Here is an 18,320-nt window from a genome sequence, read left to right as displayed (position 1 = left end):
TCAAATGTAACAGAGGAGGAAGTATGGAGGAGTGATGTAGTAGTTGCATGTTGCTGTTTTGTGTTTTCTGGATTGTTTTGATGTTGTGTGATTGAGTTTGTTGTGCTTGTGTCCATCTGAAGGTTGTTGAGCTTGCAAATTTCTGTTGTGTTTGATTTGTGAATTGTTGTGGTTGAGAGTTGTGTAGTATTGGTGTTGATTGGTGTTTGTTTGTGTTATTGGTTTGTTGTGTTTTGAGTTGTTGTGTAGTCTCGATGTTGGTTGGTGTTTGTTTGTGTTAGAATTGTGGTGTCTGTTTTTGTGAAGTTTTGGTGTCATAGGTGTTTGTTTGTCTGGTGATTTGTCGTGTTGCCTTGAGTTGTGTGGTTTTGGTGCTTGTTTGGTTTTTTGGTGTATGATATTCAGCGATTGTTGTGTCTCAGTGACTGAATCCAGCGTCTCGCCCTGATTGTGTCAAGTTTCCTGGTGTGTAAAGTGTTTGAGATTGTGTTTTTTGCCTTGCTCAACCAAGTGTCCTGTTAGTAATAAAAGTAACGTAAAGGGGATCACTGCTATAACAACCAATCACTACAATCCTGGTCACGCCACCAATTTTCAGAATAAGTAGAGCATTTCAAATCGTAAGAGATCGCATAGCCTAAATGAATTGAAATGTACTAACCTAATTGCAGCCTAAGTTTTATGCTTCACTCATATTCTAATTCTGAATAACACTTAAAACATTGCATTGCGTCCTTGCACTGCCATATGAGGAGATCCTGTGATGACATAAGTTCAGCATGCTACTTCATGTCAACTGGAATATCACTGACAGTTTCAGTTTTTAAGAGGTTTTCAATCTTTTGTGCTGGAAATTTCAAATCTTCCTATCATGGTTTATGATGACATTTAGATGTGACCCTTAAGATTTTAACATGACCTCAGTTTGAGCCTTTTGATAAGGCATCACCTAAGAACTTTGAAGATGCCTTTTGTTTTTCGCTCATGCTGTGGCAAAGTGTATTAGTGAGCTTCAGGCCCTTGCTTGTATGTGGGCTTTGTTTTCGTGGCAACTTCTCTCTTCTTTTATTGCTTAACCTCTTCATTACCGAAAGTTTGTTTGGAGGTAGGTGGGTACCACCATTCAAGTCTACTACACCGCACCGGGTGCATAAAGGTGGTATGCGTAGTACCACCAAAACTCCTCTTTTCAGATAGGGACTTCCAATCATTCTGTAATTTCGGTTTGAAGAGTTTGGAGCAAAATAAACAGTATGACACGATGCCAGACGTATGATGAACCCAAAAAAATATTATTATTGCTTATAGTAGTGTGTAGGTGACAGATGAACTGCGTCTCAACAAAAAATCACAAAACCAGACAAGCGTAAACATGTAATAACTTCTACCCAAGTAAAAAACCAGTTGTATCATCATTTACTGTATTTATTTATTTATTCACATTACATTTTACAAATAAAAGATATGAACACCAGATAAATGAAGGTAGAAATAAAGCCTTATAGTAACTTTATATATATAAAAAAACCAAACCAGAGAAAAAGCGATTTTTTCTGAGGACAAGAAACTTGAAAAATTAGTTTAGATACCCCTGATGCCCCTAAAGTTGTTTTCTGTGATGAAACTAATCTTAGAAAACGTAGAAAATGACATTGACCAATTTTTGAAAGATATACTATAAAATTAGCGATTTCCATATTTATTGGTGGGGCTTTCGCTTTAGTTTTTGCTCTTTTTTTTGTTATTACGTGCTTATTTACGGTTCTATTTTGATAATACTTTATGTGCATGTTCCAGGTGCGATATACCAACATTCTGTAAGACCGAATTTCTATTCAAGACCGTAGTTTTCTCACCGACCACCAGTGTCCCTTGTACAAGGGACACTGAGTTTCACATTTTTTTTTCATAAAATCATTTATTTTCCCTGTAGGATGATAAAACTAACAGAGAATATGCGTTATTATAGTGCTAATAATACCTGATAATTTCATTAGCCTGTCTTGATTAGTGTATTTTTGGCAAATATTTTTACGATCGGCACCCCTCCAAACTTGAGTCACTACCGAGAGATTCAGTTCGGCAGCAAACGCAATGTTTACATTCTGCTCACCCACCCGGTAAAGAAGGGGTTAAAGAAAAAAGGTACATAGAAGTAAAAGCCTTTCTCATACTTGTGACGGCACCTAATTTAACTGCTTTGATAGGTAATGAAGAAGTGGCTTTCTTATTTCCAGTTAAGATTCCAAGGGTTTACCTGGACAGACTTAAAGGGGAGGAGCTAAGAATTTAGCTGGTGTTAGATCAAACCAAATGCATAAGTCAATGCTCCCACAGTTGATTTCTGAGCTTTTACTTTTTTTTTTTAATAATCCTCATGGCTTCTATACCTTAGGCATGTCTTTATATCCTTTAAAACATTTTTCTCAAGAAGGTCATCATGCAGCTCAGGGGAGATGTAACTGTTTTTTTGCCTCATATTATTTGTGACGTATAATTTAGTATGAAGTTAAAAGCCCTTAGTTTTTTTTGCAACGGGGATGCTTTCTCCTGAACCAAATATGATAGTAACCTTGGCTTTATTTTATCATTAGCTGTTAGGAAATCCCACTATCGAATTTCGGTAGCATGAAGGTACAGATTCATTAGTTATTAACCAGACCACTGAGCTGATTAACAGCTCTCCTAGGGCTGGCCCGAAGGATTGGATTTTTTATGCAGCCAGGAACCAATTGGTTACTTGGCAACGGGACCTACTGCTTGTTGTGGGATCTGAACCACATTATATAGAGAAATTAATTTCTAATCACCAGAAATGCACCTTCATATATGAAGGTGGTAGTTGTCTTAAGTTTTGGACTGTCAGTTATGGGTTATTGACTTGGGCACAGGAGTCACTAGTACTCTGCAAGATAGAATCCTTTTTCCTTGTAAGGATCCTCTGACAAGTATTGTTACAAGGCCTCACAAACTGTTGTTCCAATATCAAGTGACAGTACTTGCCAGTAAGGATCACACAACAGGCAGGAATGTTGAGGATTTATTCCTCTCATTAAAAAGCTTTTTGTTTAATTAGCTGAACAATTGTCTCTCTGACTGCACTAACCCACCATCCTCATTCAGTGTGGTAGTCAGCTAACTTTAACAGTAGGTAAGATTAATTCCAAATAATAACAATTTTTATGATAAAATTATTTGGATACTTTCCTACGGTTAAAGTATTGCCTCCCCACATTTTATTGGGTGATCATGTTGGGTAACAGGTAATTAGAGATAGTCATAGCGAGTTAGCCCAGCGTTATTTTGTTTTATTTTGATTGCCGACCGCACCTAATAGCGCAAAGATATAAGCTAACTTTAACAGTAGGTAAGTATCGAAATAATTACAGGCAGTCCCCGGTTTTCAGCGGACTCTGTTATCGGCGATCCAGTTTTATGGCACTTGTCTAGTGAAAATCGGTGATTTATAGCTCCGTAATGGCCTGAGTTCCGGTTATTGGCGCCATAAATTGCCGAGTTTTGGTTAATGGTAGTTTTCACTTATTGTGGCACACCCCCGGGAATGGAACCCACACCGATAACCGGGGACTGCCTGTAATTTTATCATAAAAATTATCATCTTTCAATAACTAGTTGTCATTGGAATCTCAGAGGCTGATAAATGGATGATGACTGTAATCATCATCAGAATCCCAAAGGGTTATTGAAGAGAGTAAAGGTTTATGATAGGTTCACAAGGCCTGTGCTATTCCGTGTGGCTGAAACTTGAGTACTACTGACAATCTTTTAATGGTCGCGGGTTCGATTCTCGGCCATTCCGTTGAGGAGTGAGAGAAGTGTATTTCTGGTGACAGAAGTTCACTCTCGACGTGGTTCGGAAGTCACGCAAATCCGTTGGTCCCGTTGCTGAATAACCACTGGTTCCATGCAACGTAAAAGCACCATACAAACAAACAATCTTTTAATAATTAATCATCATCAGAATCTGAGAAGTTGATAAATGGAAGATGACTATAATCATCATCAGAATCTCAAAGGGTTAATAAAGAGAGCCTGTGCTATTCCATGAGGCTGAAACTTGAGTACAGACATGGAAAGTAATGGTTCTGAAAAGGTTTAACCATAGAATGTAACATTGTGAATGAGGAATTGGCTGAAAGAAGTGTACCGAGAGGCTGGAATATATACTAAGATTATTTGGATACTAATAAGAAGTGATGAGGAACATTTTGTCAGAAAAGCAGATATGGAGGTAGCAAGTGAAGGCTTGTTGTAAGGCTTGGGAAATCATGGAAAAAGATAGATGAAGAATCCAATCTTATAGGAGGAGTTCAGGCAGAAAACTACAGGCAAAAAGGAAGTAAAGAGAACTTACAGAATGTTTATTTAGCCCACTAAAGAAAAAGCTGACATAAAAAAACCCAAATGGTGATGATGGTGAGTTAGACCTGTGCTGCTGTAAATGGGAGAGTTGGCCATTTAAAATTTGGGAGATTCTGAGAAGGTGGGACAGATTCCTGATAATATTGAAATGTGCTGTAAAGATTGTAAAACAAGTAACAAAGTAGTAGAAGAGAGGTGTTGCGATGGAAAATAGATGAAAATGATTTGGGATGAGAAGAGAAAAATCATAAGTGATGTACCAATTGCTTGACCTGAGGGAAGGCCACAGGTAATCAAGGAGGAAAGGGCATCAGTGAGGATTTTGGATCATAGGAGAATTCAGGTAGAAATGCATAAAAATAGAAAAAAACAGAGAATTCAACAGCTACAAACAGATAAAGATAGAAAAGAAGAGAGAACTCACTAGCTGCTTAACTATATAAAATGGCAAACTAAGGTTAAACACACAATTGATAGTGACTTTTCAGTTTGATTAGATGTAAGGGTGATATTAAAGTTGTTTTTGCTTTCTCCCTATAATAGTCCATTTATTGTTTTAGTATAACATTAATAAAAGTTTGTTACCTGGATGGTAAGTTTTCATTATGAACTACTTCAGTTACTCTTAAGTTGTCCATTCATAGTGCAGTAATCAGTCTTTTCCTCCAGGTATGTGGATCGTGTAGCTGACTCTCTGCGTTCAAAACTTACCTTGGTTGACAAATTAGCTGAGACTCGGAAAGCCATTGCAGAACGCAAGAAGTGTGCTGTCGAAGAGCAACAACTCCTCATGCCAAAGTTATCCTTATTTGTTGACCGCATCAAGGAATTACAAGAAAACATAGAAGAACACATTTCAAAGCGATATAAAGGCAGGCCTGTTAATTTAATGGGGGTTAATCTTTCCAAAAATGTTTAAAAATTCAAAGTACTGTATGCCACTTGATAGGTGTATGTATACTATGAATATCTTCTATTTTTCAAAAATTGTTGCTAAATACTTTGAAATAAATGAATTCCATTGCTAATGTTTTGTGTTTTTGCTAATAAAGTCCATATAATTTTGGGGATACAACAAATGAGCAGGTATATTTCGCATGTTTATTTTTTACTCCAGTACTTTTTACAAAAACTTTCTGCATTATATAGCAGAAAAGATTTTTGGATATAACTAAATATCTGATGACATTTTATTTAGCACAGGTAGTCAGTACCAAAGACAGTACGAATATCAGCCTTGACTTACAAAAATCATATTTATTTCTTCTTCTTTTGTGCCAGTTCTAGACCTCGAATGTACTTTCTTTGAATCTTGTACGTTTCTGAAATTAAAGGATAAAAGTGTTAAATGGCGGGATTTGAAAATTAAAAGTTGTTTTACGTTCAGTCAAGGACTTGGTATTCAGTTTTAAATATTATGATTATACTTTTATTCAAATGCTAAGAAGAGCTTGTAAATAAGCCCTCCCCCAGTCTAAATTAACCAACCAACATTATATGTATTAATAAATGTGTGGTATACCAACTAAACTAATATGCTGTAAGTTTCAACTTAAAACTCATCAGTCCAATACTGTTGTCTTGATTTTGTACAATGTTAAGACAATTTTTAATCAATTTGTATTTTTCATAGCTAACAAACCTGAGGTTTTAACAATAGGATAAATCTTCTGGCACCAGCTGGAAACTGGTTAAAAAAAACCACAATCAAAGATTGTATATGCATGGCATCTGGCATCTAAGGCGTAGAAGAGAGGGAAGTGGTCATTAACCATGCATGAACCCCGTGATGCATTTAGTCATTCTTCCAACCCAGGATTACTAGAGGGGCGACTACGGGTGGGCAATCAACGTTAAGACCTCAGGTGTGTTAGCTGTGAAAAATGCAAATTGATAAAAAATTTGTCATTTCTTCATATATGGAACAAACCTTTGGTCTCTACAAAAGGATAGAGTCTTACTTGGAGGGAGGTATGAGAATCCTGAAGCGACTGGAGGTTCGGCACATCCGACCACCCTTCCCAGAAATGAGAGTTCTAAAGAAGGGTAGGGTCTAAGCTTGTGAGAGATTAGATATACTTAGGTATCTAAAAAGTCCACTGGGAGTAAACATAATGAGACATGTCCAGAATCATTGTATTCATGGAAGACAATAAGAACTATATCTGTTCCAGCAACAAACTAAGTTAGCCACAAGAAATGGGTTTATCACTACTCACTCCCCTTAATGGAGAGTGGAGTTGAAGCTACTAAGAAGCAGATTTGTATGTTGCTGGAACATGAAATGTTCTGTTAAAGTAGGGCTGCAAAACACACCTACATTAGGCCAGTTTCAATGTATAATGTGTGTATTCTTCAAACCGCCCATAGGTATGAAGAAAGAACAGGGAAATGAAGAAATGAGTAAAGGAAAAGAAAAGAGACCAGTCATTTCTAATTCTACACTCCACACAATCATCTTAGGCAAAATACAAGCTATCCCACCAGGGGCACTGAATAAGTTACACTTGTTGAACAGCCGCCCAAGGAAAAGTGTCCACAAACTGTCCTTCCAGGGGCACTGAATGAGCTACACTTGTTGAACAGCTGCCAAAGGAAGAAGCATCCAAGGATCTGTGGGCAACATCCACTGTGAAGATGTCTGTGCTTTTCTGCCCAACTGCTGTTTGCCATATTTTTATTTTTGTTGAAATATTATTTGTGATTCTTGTTTGTTGTTCTATAAAGATATACAAACCCCTCAATCACCTTTTGGAGAGGAAGCCAGTGGGTTAGACGCTGTCCAGTCAAGGACAGACAGTGTATCCTCATTTATTATTGTATGTCGTGTAACCTCATTTATTATGACACGAGTACAGTACTCCCCCACTTTTATGTGGGAATAGGTTCCAGAACATGCCATGGAAATGCAAAAAATGTGTTAATGCAGAAATCCCCTCTAAAAATGCTTATAACTGGCTTGTAAGTGCCAAATACCCAGTACCCCTTAAATTAAAATGCTTATAACTGTCTATTTTAACATATCACTGCCTAATTTGATTGTTAAAACAAAAATATACCTTATATTATTATTCTAAAATAATCTGATACAATTTCAAAAAAAAAATACACCCCAGAACATCATCCCAAAGTAACCTCCTACTACTGTTACTAAGTAGGCTATATAATCCCCTAAAATGCCTTTAACTGCATATTTTTAAAGTTCATTGCCAAATTTGACAGTTCAAACAAAAATGCACCAAAAATATCTTCTGAGAACACCATAATATCATTTCAAATTCGTGCTGCAAAATTATGTACCAGCTGACAACTGTTATTCTGAAGTATCCCCTACCATTCACACACACGTTTTCGTTGGCCTACTTAACTTTATGCATAGTTCTGTGCCTATATTTTATGTATATTGATATTTTCTGGTGTAGCACAACGATTCTGAAATTATATTTACTGTACAGGTATGTATATTTCACTTACAAAATCCATTTATGTATAATGTATTGATGCACTCGCCATAAAAATATTAAAAATCCATCTGAATTTCTTATGTAGGCAACTTAAAACCTCCAGGTTTCAGTATTGTGGCAGTTTTTCTCTGACAACATTTAACCCTTAATGGACAGGTAATTATATTGAAATGCAGCTCCTCAGGCCGGGTAAACTTTGAGGTGGGCCAATTTACTTAGTGAAAGAAAAAAAATTTTAAAAGATTTTCCCTACCTTTCACAAGAAGTTGAAAATTACTTTCTGGGCTCAGCTCGTGTCGGCCTATGAAAGGATCCTTAATATCATTCTTTCTAGGTAAAATTAATCTAAAATTACCAGAGAAAAACAAAATTAAGAAAATGTCAGTAAAACTGACTCGCTCACTCTTAAAAAGAAGTGTCGGTATGGTAATAGGGGCGAGTGGGAAACACTACCACGAGACATTCACCAATTAGAACTTCCAATCAGAATCCCCTTAAGAGAGAGCTGATACCAACGGGCGATGCAGCCGCTACTACTACTACTAGAGGACGCCACGGACAGCAGCGCCCCTAGCGGACATCCTTAATTATTAGCGCTAGCGTCAGGACGCATTATTTTTCTGTGCTGTGCTATTTTTCGGGATTTTTCCTTTTCTCACCATGGAACGCTCTGCAATTGCAACGGCTAAGTTAAGTAACTCATAAGTAATGTTTTACCACATTTTTATCTTCCGGGTACCAGTATTTTCCTCCTAATAGGTCATATACGGTTTCCCGGTTGTCTCGTGGTGGCGCCATGCTGCCTCGTTAAGAATTCCCGGTCCTCCATACTGGGACTTCTTATACTTATGGGCTTACTATGTTACGTTCATTGTCTTTTACATCGAGTTTTAGCTAGTTTAGCCCCCCTACCATCTCTCTTAGTTTGGTATTTAGGGCTATTATTATTATTCCTGCCCAGCATCCCGGCTCTTGCTCTTCATCGGCTATCGCTGGCTCCGAGTAGGCTTCTGTTTCTTGGAACAGTCTGCCTCCTCCTGGGCTTCTTTCTCTTTTACTAAAAGTGTCTTTTCCATCTTTTCGATGTATATATATTATATTTAGGGTGTTAGGCTAGCCTAGGTGCATGTTCCTTGTATTGGTACAGCCTGGTTCACGTGGCCCTTCCACGGTTGTGTTGCTCGCGGCCTAGGCCATTTGGGTCACGTGTTCCATCGCACCTTACCCTGCCCCTGCCCTCCCTACCTGGTATAGGGAGGGGCTGGGGGACCCCTTGGTTGTCATGACAACCTCAGTCGCCTTCTCTCTCTCTCTCTGAGGTGGCCAGGGGTTCCTCCCAGCGGGGGGTATAGGGCGACCACTCATGAGGTACCGGGTCTCCGAGCGGGTAGTCGGTGAGGCGGGGAGGAGTAGGCCATCCCCCCCCCTCTCTCTCTCCCGCCGTGTTACGCCGAGACCTTCCTCCCCCCTCCCCAGTTGCTCAGCCACCTTCCCTCGCTATAACGAAAGGAGCCTTCCGTCGCAGCCGGGGCACCTTTGGTTATAGATTACTGGCTCCGCCAGCGGGCGGGGTGGACACTACTAGTGGTCGGTTGCTTGCCTACTATATCCTTACATCTCTCCCCCGCTACGGAAGGGAGCTTGCTTCTTACCCGCGCACTCTTCTAGTAGACGGGTGGGGAAAGGTTTGTTATTATTGTTATTTTAAGGATATACCCTAATTTTACGATGAATTGTTTCATTTTATTATTTATATATCTACCATCCCCGCCATTTTCCGTCGTGGTTTCCAATTACCACCACTCCTGGTTGGTTTCCTTTTGTGTCCCCGCCATCAGCGGAGCTATAGCCTAGGACACTCAACCAACCTTGTTACCACACGTTTTATGGCGGGGCTCTGGTTTAATCTAACTTTATCGCTCCGGCACCAGCGGAGCAACTGTTAGGCTGTAAGTGTTTTCCTGATACTCATGTATCTTTCCACTTACAGGCTACCAACTGTCAGGTCCCGGCGTGCAACGCGACGTTGTACGACCCCTGCGGCCACGATGAGTGCAGGTCTCACGCCCCTTGTGCCACGTCATTTAACGAGATGATCGTCTGGCACCCAGAAGCCTGCGCCATCTGCTACGACCTAGTCGGTCAGCTGGGAGATGGGGTAAGTCCATTATAGGCTTCCTTATCATTTTACTAACAACTCTTAGTCATAAGTTTGTTAACCCCGTTCCGCCATTAGAAGCTCATCTCGCCCTTTCTTTCAGGCTACTGGTGTGAGGGAGGTCGCCCTCGCCACCTGAAAGCGTGGGTGGGTGGGCGGCTTCGGGAAGAACGCCGCCAAAGGCCAGCCTTATATTTTAGATAAGAAGCTGGCCGTCCAGATCTTCCCTGCGGGCAAGTCACCGGGGTATGTTGACCCCTTGTCCGCAGCCCTCTTATAGCCTCCATCCAGCAAGATCTCCAGCAATCCTTTGGGGTCGTAGCTTCCCAGGAGTCGGTCCCGGACGTCGCTGCCCTGGACCTAAACATCGAGCCCATGGCGGTAGGGGCAGAGGATTTGTTGGTTGAGGTAGGTGTGTCGGGCGCCCAAGGTCTTTCCTTGGGTGCTCCTGGATCTTCTCCTGTCCCTTCTTCGAGCGCTTCTTTCCAAGGCTTTGTGGGATCTGAGATCCCTACCCGCTCTCCCGCTCTCTCTGTACCCCCAAAGGTGAAGGGACAGAGAGAACCGAAGACGCTAGCTAAGACAACTTCTAGGAAGTCGTCTTCGTCTTCTTCGGCTAGGAAGTCTTCGACTTCCTACGCCGACGCGGTGAAAGCTAAGCCGAGTTCTTCTCACTCGAAGAGCTCTAGAAGCAAGGCTTCTAAGGAGAAGGCTCGCGCTCCCGCCGAGCCAATGCCTTCTCCTGCCTCCACCGCTTCCACTCCGGCAACGCCGGTGGGAGGAGCAGGACCTAGCACCTTTGATCCCACTGCTTTCTCAGCAGTGGTGATGCAACAGGTGGGCGAGTTTGGTTGGCTCGCAAGTCTCCGCCCTGGGGACGAGATTCGAGCAGATGTTCGCACAATTGTCGAGCACTCTGTCTCAATCAGGCCAGTCCATACAAGATCTCTCTAACAGGGTTAGAGAGAATGAGGACCGAGTAGCTGGGCTCTCTCAGGTCCCTCTTCCAGTCTCCCCAGCGCCAAGCACTGGCATTCTCCAACTCCCGCCATACGACTCTCTGCCAGCTTTCTCCATGGAGAATCCATGGAGAGTAGCTGCCTATGCTCCTTTTAAGGATGGGATGATCTCTATCCCGGAGTGTGGAACTCGGAGGATTGAGGACTTCGAGTTTTACCCTCCGGGTCTGACGCAGCCTTTCATGGGTTATGCTAGGCTGACTGTAACGGCTCTTACTAGGGAAGACAAGATCTCTAGAGAGTCTGTTCTATACAGTAGGGATCATGCCCAGCGGGAATGGGTTCACTGCCTTGAGGACTGGGGAGTGCACGAACACTAAGCTCCAGGCCTATAAGAGTCCTTTTACTATTTTCGCGACGGAAGAGGAGGCTTCTCTTCCGTTCGCCACGAAAATAGTAGAGAAGACCCTTCAGGCAGTCCTCAAGGATGAGCCCATGCCACAGTTAAGGGAGGCGGAGTCTACTTCTCCGCTCTTCCCGGCTTTCGGAGAATTGTGGGAGAACTTGCCAGCTACGTTCACGCTTGGTAAGCTCAAACCGGACTGCGCCATGGACAGTTCGGCGAGAAGCTGCCAAGACTGCCTGATTCCCTGATTCAGGCAGAGTTCGACGCGCGAAAAACCAGGTTTGGCAGGTCCCTCAATTCTCTTATAATAACGGAAATGGCTGCTCTCTCATATGCGACGGAACCGCTGTTTAAGATCTTAGCAAAATCCCCAGTTTCAGACGGTTCTAACAGATGCTTTTGACTTCTTCCAAGCTAGGAGGAATTGCCGAAAGCACGTTCTGCAGGAGTGCACTATTAGGCACGAGCCTAATAGACTCTTGGCTTCTAGCATGTGGGGAGCGGATCTCTTCCCAGAGTCCGCTGTTAATGAAGTGCACCACGAGGCTGCTAGGCTCAACCAGAGCTTAGAGCTAGGTGGGGTATTTCGTCAAAGAGGAAACAAGAATCCGTCCCCACTACTGGTAAGAAACCAAAGAAGGCTGGTAAGAGGTTCCAGCCGTATCAGAAACACCAGCAACAGCAGCAATTTGTGCAGGCCGTCCCGGTTACCCAACAGGGACAACCTGCTAGTTCGAAACAGAACCAGCCCATCCTCCTGTTGTCTCCTCAATCACAGCCGTCGACCTCCTACGCAATCTCGCCGGCCTTCAACCCTACATTTGAGGCTCAAGGCTACAAACAACCGAGAGGTAGGGCGAGAGGTTACTTTCGCCAGCGTGGCGCAGGAAGGGCGACAAGGAGCAGGCAGTTCAGAGGAGGGCGTGGTGGTCAACCTGCCCATCAACAATGAGGCTCCCCAGGTAGGAGGGAGGCTTTTCCTCTTCCGCCACAGGTGGGGGTTCAGCAATTGGGCACAGAGCATAGTGTCCAAAGGATTGGGTTGGAGTTGGATCAAAGATCCTCCTCCAATCAAATCATTCCACCAAATACCATCAGAGGAATTGACAGATTACGCGGAGGAACTCCTTCAGAAAGGAGCTATTGCGAGAGTCAAGCATCTAAAATTTCAAGGTCGCTTATTCAGCGTGCCAAAGAAAGGCTCAACAAAAAGAAGGGTAATCTTAGACTTGTCAAAGCTAAACTCTTTCATTCGTTGCGACAAGTTCAAGATGCTTACCCTCTCGCAAGTAAGGACCTTACTTCCGCGTGGAGCCGTCACATGCTCCATCGATCTTACAGACGCATACTATCATATCCCTATAGCCAGGCACTTCCGCCCATTCCTAGGATTCAGACTAGGAAATCAGACACTCTCATTCAAAGTGATGCCCTTCGGTCTGAATGTAGCCCCCACCAGGGTATTCACGAAAATAGCAGAAGTGGTTGTACAGCAATTGAGAACTCAGGGAATCATGGTAGCAGCATACCTCGACGATTGGTTGATCTGGGCACCAACCGTCGAGGAATGTCTCGAAGCCACCAAAAGGTAGTTCACTTTCTGGAACATCTGGGGTTCCAGATAACAAAACGAAATCCAGACTTACCCCGGAGTCTCGTTTTCAGTGGCTGGGAATCCAATGGGATTTGTCTTCCCACAATCTGTCAATTCCAGTGGCCAAACGGAAGGAAATAGCAAAATCTGTCAGGCAATTTCTCAAATGCAAGCAAACATCAAGGAGAAACCAGGAGAGAATCCTAGGGTCCCTTCAGTTTGCTTCGGTAACAGATATCCTCCTGAAAGCAAGGCTAAAAGATTTAAATCGAATTTGGCGATCGAGAGCAAACACCAAATCTCGAGACAAGTTGTCAGTAATCCCACAGATCCTCCGCAATCAGCTCCGTCCATGGTCAAAAGTAAAGAACTTAGCCAAGAAGGTACCCCTTCAATATCCCCTTCCAGTGTTAACCATTCACACGGATGCCTCCCTGTCCGGGTGGGGGGATACTCTCAGTTCAAACAGGTTCAGGGGACTTGGTCAGTTCAATTTCGCCAGCTTCACATAAACGTTCTGGAAGCAATGGCAGTATTTCTTACCTTGAAGAGACTGCTTCCCCCGAAGAAGTCTCATCTAAGGCTAGTTTTGGACAGTGCAGTGGTAGTTCATTGCATCAACAGAGGAGGGTCCAAATCCAAGCATGTGAATCATGTCATGATAGCCATCTTTGCCCTAGCAAACAAACACAAATGGCATCTGTCTGCCACTCACCTGGCAGGGGTAAGAAATGTGATAGCAGACGCTCTGTCCCGGTCAGTTCCTCTGGAATCAGAATGGTCTCTAGACGACGGGTCATTCCAGTGGATAAGCCTGAGAGTCCCAGGTCTCCAAGTGGATCTCTTCGCCTCACAAGCGAACCACAAGCTCCCTTGCTATGTGGCCCCCAACCTGGACCCTCTGGCTTATGCCACGGACGCCCTGTCGCTGGATTGGAATCAGTGGAGGAAGATTTATGTTTTTCCTCCAGTGAATCTTCTCTTGAAAGTCCTAAGCAAACTAAGGTCTTTCAAAGGGATAGTAGCTCTGATTGCACCGGACTGGCCCAAGAGCAACTGGTATCCTCTTCTTCTGGAATTGGGCCTCCGACCTCAACGGATCCCCAATCCCAAGCTATCACAATCAGTACAAATGAGGACTGTGTTCGCTTCCTCAGGAATTCTCCAGAACCTAACTTTATGGACTTCATGAAGTTTGCGGCTAATAAAGATGCTAATATTGATCCACAGAATATTCTCTTCCTAGAATCAGATAAGAGAGAGTCAACCATTAGACAATATGACTCAGCTGTTAAAAAATTAGCATCTTTCCTGAAAGAATCGAACACTACAACCATGACAGTTAATCTAGCTATATCCTTTTTCAGATCCTTGTTTGAAAAAGGTTTAGCAGCTAGCACTATTACCACTCATAAATCGGCTTTGAAGAAGATCTTCCAATTAGGTTTTCAGATAGATCTGACTGAATCTTATTTCACGTCTATCCCTAAAGCCTGTGCTAGACTTAGACCTTCTCAAAGGCCTACTGCAGTCTCATGGTTCTTAAATGATGTCCTCAAACTAGCTTCAGATACTGACAACTCGTCTTGTACATTCATAATGCTCCTGAGAAAGACATTATTCTTATTAAGCCTAGCTTCAGGAGCTAGAATTTCAGAACTGTCGGCTCTATCCAGGGATGCGGGTCATGTGGAATTCCTCCCATCAGGAGAAGTTCTACTTGCTCCGGATCGTAGCTTTTTAGCCAAAAATGAGGATCCTCTTGCAAGGTGGGCCCCTTGGAAAGTTATCCCACTTCCCCAGGATCCTTCTCTCTGCCCAGTATCAACTCTTAGAGCCTTTCTATCTCGTACTTCATCAAGATCCTCAGGTGCTCTCTTCATGAGAGAAAAAGGTGGTACTTTGTCAGTAAAAGGTATTAGGCAACAAATCCTTTACTTCATTAAACAAGCAAATCCTGATTCATTCCCAAAAGCACATGATATCAGGGGAGTAGCCACCTCAATTAATTACTTTCAGCATATGAACTTTGAGGATCTTAAAAAGTATACTGGATGGAAATCCCCGACAGTCTTTAAACGTCATTATCTTAAGTCCTTGGAATCTTTAAAATTTTCAGCAGTAGCAGCGGGAAACATTGTTTCCCCTGACACTGTATAGTAGTCGTAGTATAGATCCAGGTCTCCTTTCTACCTACATCATCCAACATGCCTCACCCTATCGCCATGCTACTTGGATATCCTAGCCTTAGCCGCTGAATCATATAGTGGATTGTCCCTTATTTTTTTGCTAGGGACATCCACACTTGTACTGATGGTGTACTTCAGTGTACCTACCCTTATTTTTATGCTAGGGTAGGACACAATGTGTTTGTATATTTTGTAAATATTTTCAAGTAAATTCCTTTTGTTTATATTACACTGCATCATTGTAATTTACTGTGATTACTGTTTTTAAGTACTTTAAATTACTAACGTTCTGTTAATTTACTATTTAGTATAAGTTAGTTTAAGTACTTAGTTGTATGCTGTAATTGATTTACTTATATTATATCCATCATTTTACAACTGCCTTTCATTTGTTCCTTTTTTCCCATCTTGTCTGTTTCTCTGGTACTCTTTCATAGGCCGACACGAGCTGAGCCCAGAAAAGGGATTTTGACGAAGGAAAAATCTATTTCTGGGTGATTGGCTCGTGTCGCCCTATGAAACCCACCCTATATTGTTTTCCCCCCCATGCAGGACAAGATGTTTTTAGATTAAGGATGTCCGCTAGGGGCGCTGCTGTCCGTGGCGTCCTCTAGTAGTAGTAGTAGCGGCTGCATCGCCCGTTGGTATCAGCTCTCTCTTAAGGGGATTCTGATTGGAAGTTCTAATTGGTGAATGTCTCGTGGTAGTGTTTCCCACTCGCCCCTATTACCATACCGACACTTCTTTTTAAGAGTGAGCGAGTCAGTTTTACTGACATTTTCTTAATTTTGTTTTTCTCTGGTAATTTTAGATTAATTTTACCTAGAAAGAATGATATTAAGGATCCTTTCATAGGGCGACACGAGCCAATCACCCAGAAATAGATTTTTCCTTCGTCAAAATCCCTTTTTTACAACCCCTTGTGGGGCCTCTTTTACAAGACAATCATAAATTTTACCAACATATATATGTTTTTTCTAATAAATTTTTATTTTATTTTGTAAAATTATAATTACTGCTCACACAATATCAAAACGGATAAGAAATAAAATCAGTAACAAATTCTTAGCATATTTTCTGAAAAATATTTTCGTAAATTTACCGAGAACGAAGATTCTCAGTAACTTTTTTTTTCTAATATTTTTTCACACTTTTCTTTGTGAAATTACATTTATAATCGACATTCTATTGTACAAGACAAGAACAAAAACCAACAGCAACCCCTTGGTATATTTACAAGCAAATTTACAAAAAGAAGTCATGTGAGACAGAGATGTAATACATTCCCCCTTGAAGTTATTAGCAGAACTGAAGTCCTGAGATGCCTGATTCTGGTTTTAGCCAGTGTAAAAGTTGTCATTAGTGAATTTATGGGCTACAGAAGTATTGGCACCTCTTTCCTGCCTGATTCTTTCCAAATCGATGGCGCTTAATATTGTTTATCTACAGGATCAATCCGTCCACCACCTCAAACCTGTTGTTACTACTCCTGAGGATCAATCTGTCCATTAAGGGATAATCCTCTCTTTCTCTCACTCATATGAATTATAGTATCACAGACTTTTATGTACAAAATTAAAAATAATAATTCTATAAATAAATTAGTGTAGGAACTAAATTATTTTCTACATAATTCTTTTCATAAGGGTATTCAGCTGATTCTCAAAGCGTAAACAAAAGAAAAAATAATACACTTTGATTACTGTACTTTACTGTATTTATACATTAATATTACAGTATGGTACTGTAATTAGTACAGCAAATAATTTATTATCATAAATGTACCTACTATTCGTTTACGAAATATATATATAGTTTTGTGCTGCAGCCATAACAGGAAAGATTCTCTCTTCTCTCTCCTCTCTCTACTCTCTCTCTCCCTCTCTCTATCTCTCCTCTCTCTCTCTCTCTCATAAAAAACAGGTTTTGACGTGGGAAAAACCTATTTTTGGTAGTTGCTGTCAAGTCCTCAAGGATTACCCTTTCCATGGTCTATCCAGAGCTCCATGGTGACCATACTAATGTCACAGAATTCTCTTAACTGGTCATATTCCTGGGTATTGTGTCGTAATGATAAACAATATAACACATGATAGAGTATAAATGGACTCAGGATAAGAGGGAATTTTTTATCCTCAGTGAACGCTAATACCCAGTTTACCTACCACATCAAAACCGCAAGAAGTGGTTATGCGCATACGCACCGTCATATTGTTTACATACAACCAAAATCTGACCAAGATGCCATTCCTTTCTGTTGATCAATGTAGGATGATCCCTTACCCAAAACCCAAGTTTTTTCATCAGGGAAGTGGGAGGGTTTTGAGGACTCAATAGCAACTACCAAAAATGGGTTTTTGCGTAGTTGCTGTCTCATCCTCAAGGAGCTTTACAAAGGAATTGACAGGTAACGAAAGGCTCTTTGATTCTAATCACATCACAACAACCCAAAAACATTTTTGGTTCAGGGTCAAGCCAATAGTTTGAAGGCCCATTCTTTATTCCAAATACTTTTAGGTTTGATAGCAAAAACAAGAAACTAAGTGCAAACTTACATTTTTTTAAGGTGAAGTTCTGTGGTGACTTACCTAAGCATGTTTCCAGTATTGTCAAACATTCCCCAGTGATAATTAGCATGCTCGCCTGTTGGGAAGACCCGTGGTTTGCTGCTGTAGCACCTATGGGTCAAGAATATCTATACCACCTATTGATACACAGTGAAGTCGAATTTGTTTAAGCTTGTAGCAAGTGTTACTAGAGTGTAGGAAAACAGACCTTTTGAGATGTCTGCCAAATCCTCTAGGTTAACCTTAAGTGCATGAACTGGGCATAATGTTTTGTCTGCTAATAAAATAATTGCCTTCAGAAAGAAATCCCACTCTTGGCCAGAAACGACAGGCCAGAGGACGTTAATAATTGATTGTTAGCCGTTTGCGTGGTGTATTGTCCCTGCTTATGTGAGTTTGCTAAAATCTCCTGATGCTAATGCAATCAAGGATATCGCATACTGTAGCTTGTGAAATGTGGTTGTCCCCATCTAAGAGGAAGACCTGTGGTTTGTACCAGGTCCACTGAATTGCGAGGCTGATTGAAGTCTAAGCATCTTGTTCATGGACCAAGTAACTGGAACCCTTCTAGAGCAGATCTTTGTAGGACTGCAGAAAGGA

General features: G+C 41.6%; 2 protein-coding genes across 2 annotated transcripts in view; one reads left to right on the top strand and one right to left on the bottom strand.

Moving 5' to 3' along the window:
* Positions 1 to 5,411, top strand: part of LOC135209027 (CDK5 regulatory subunit-associated protein 3-like) — a 214,041-nt gene extending 208,630 nt beyond the window's left edge. The window contains exon 11 of the mRNA XM_064241562.1: positions 5,053 to 5,411. Coding sequence (XP_064097632.1) covers positions 5,053 to 5,302 — 250 coding nt within the window. The 3' untranslated portion in view covers positions 5,303 to 5,411. The remainder of the gene's footprint in view (positions 1 to 5,052) is intronic.
* Positions 5,412 to 5,470: 59 nt separating this feature from the next.
* Positions 5,471 to 18,320, bottom strand: part of LOC135209026 (eukaryotic translation initiation factor 2D-like) — a 247,724-nt gene continuing 234,874 nt past the window's right edge. Inside the window, exon 13 of the mRNA XM_064241561.1 lies at positions 5,471 to 5,705. Within this exon, the coding sequence (XP_064097631.1) occupies positions 5,641 to 5,705 (65 nt within the window). The 3' untranslated portion in view covers positions 5,471 to 5,640. The remainder of the gene's footprint in view (positions 5,706 to 18,320) is intronic.

The sequence above is a fragment of the Macrobrachium nipponense genome, chromosome 37, assembly GCF_015104395.2.
Source record: "Macrobrachium nipponense isolate FS-2020 chromosome 37, ASM1510439v2, whole genome shotgun sequence".
Lineage (NCBI taxonomy): Eukaryota > Metazoa > Arthropoda > Malacostraca > Decapoda > Palaemonidae > Macrobrachium > Macrobrachium nipponense.
Note: the sequence above shows the minus strand (reverse complement) of the source record. Positions and strands in the feature narration are given on the sequence as shown.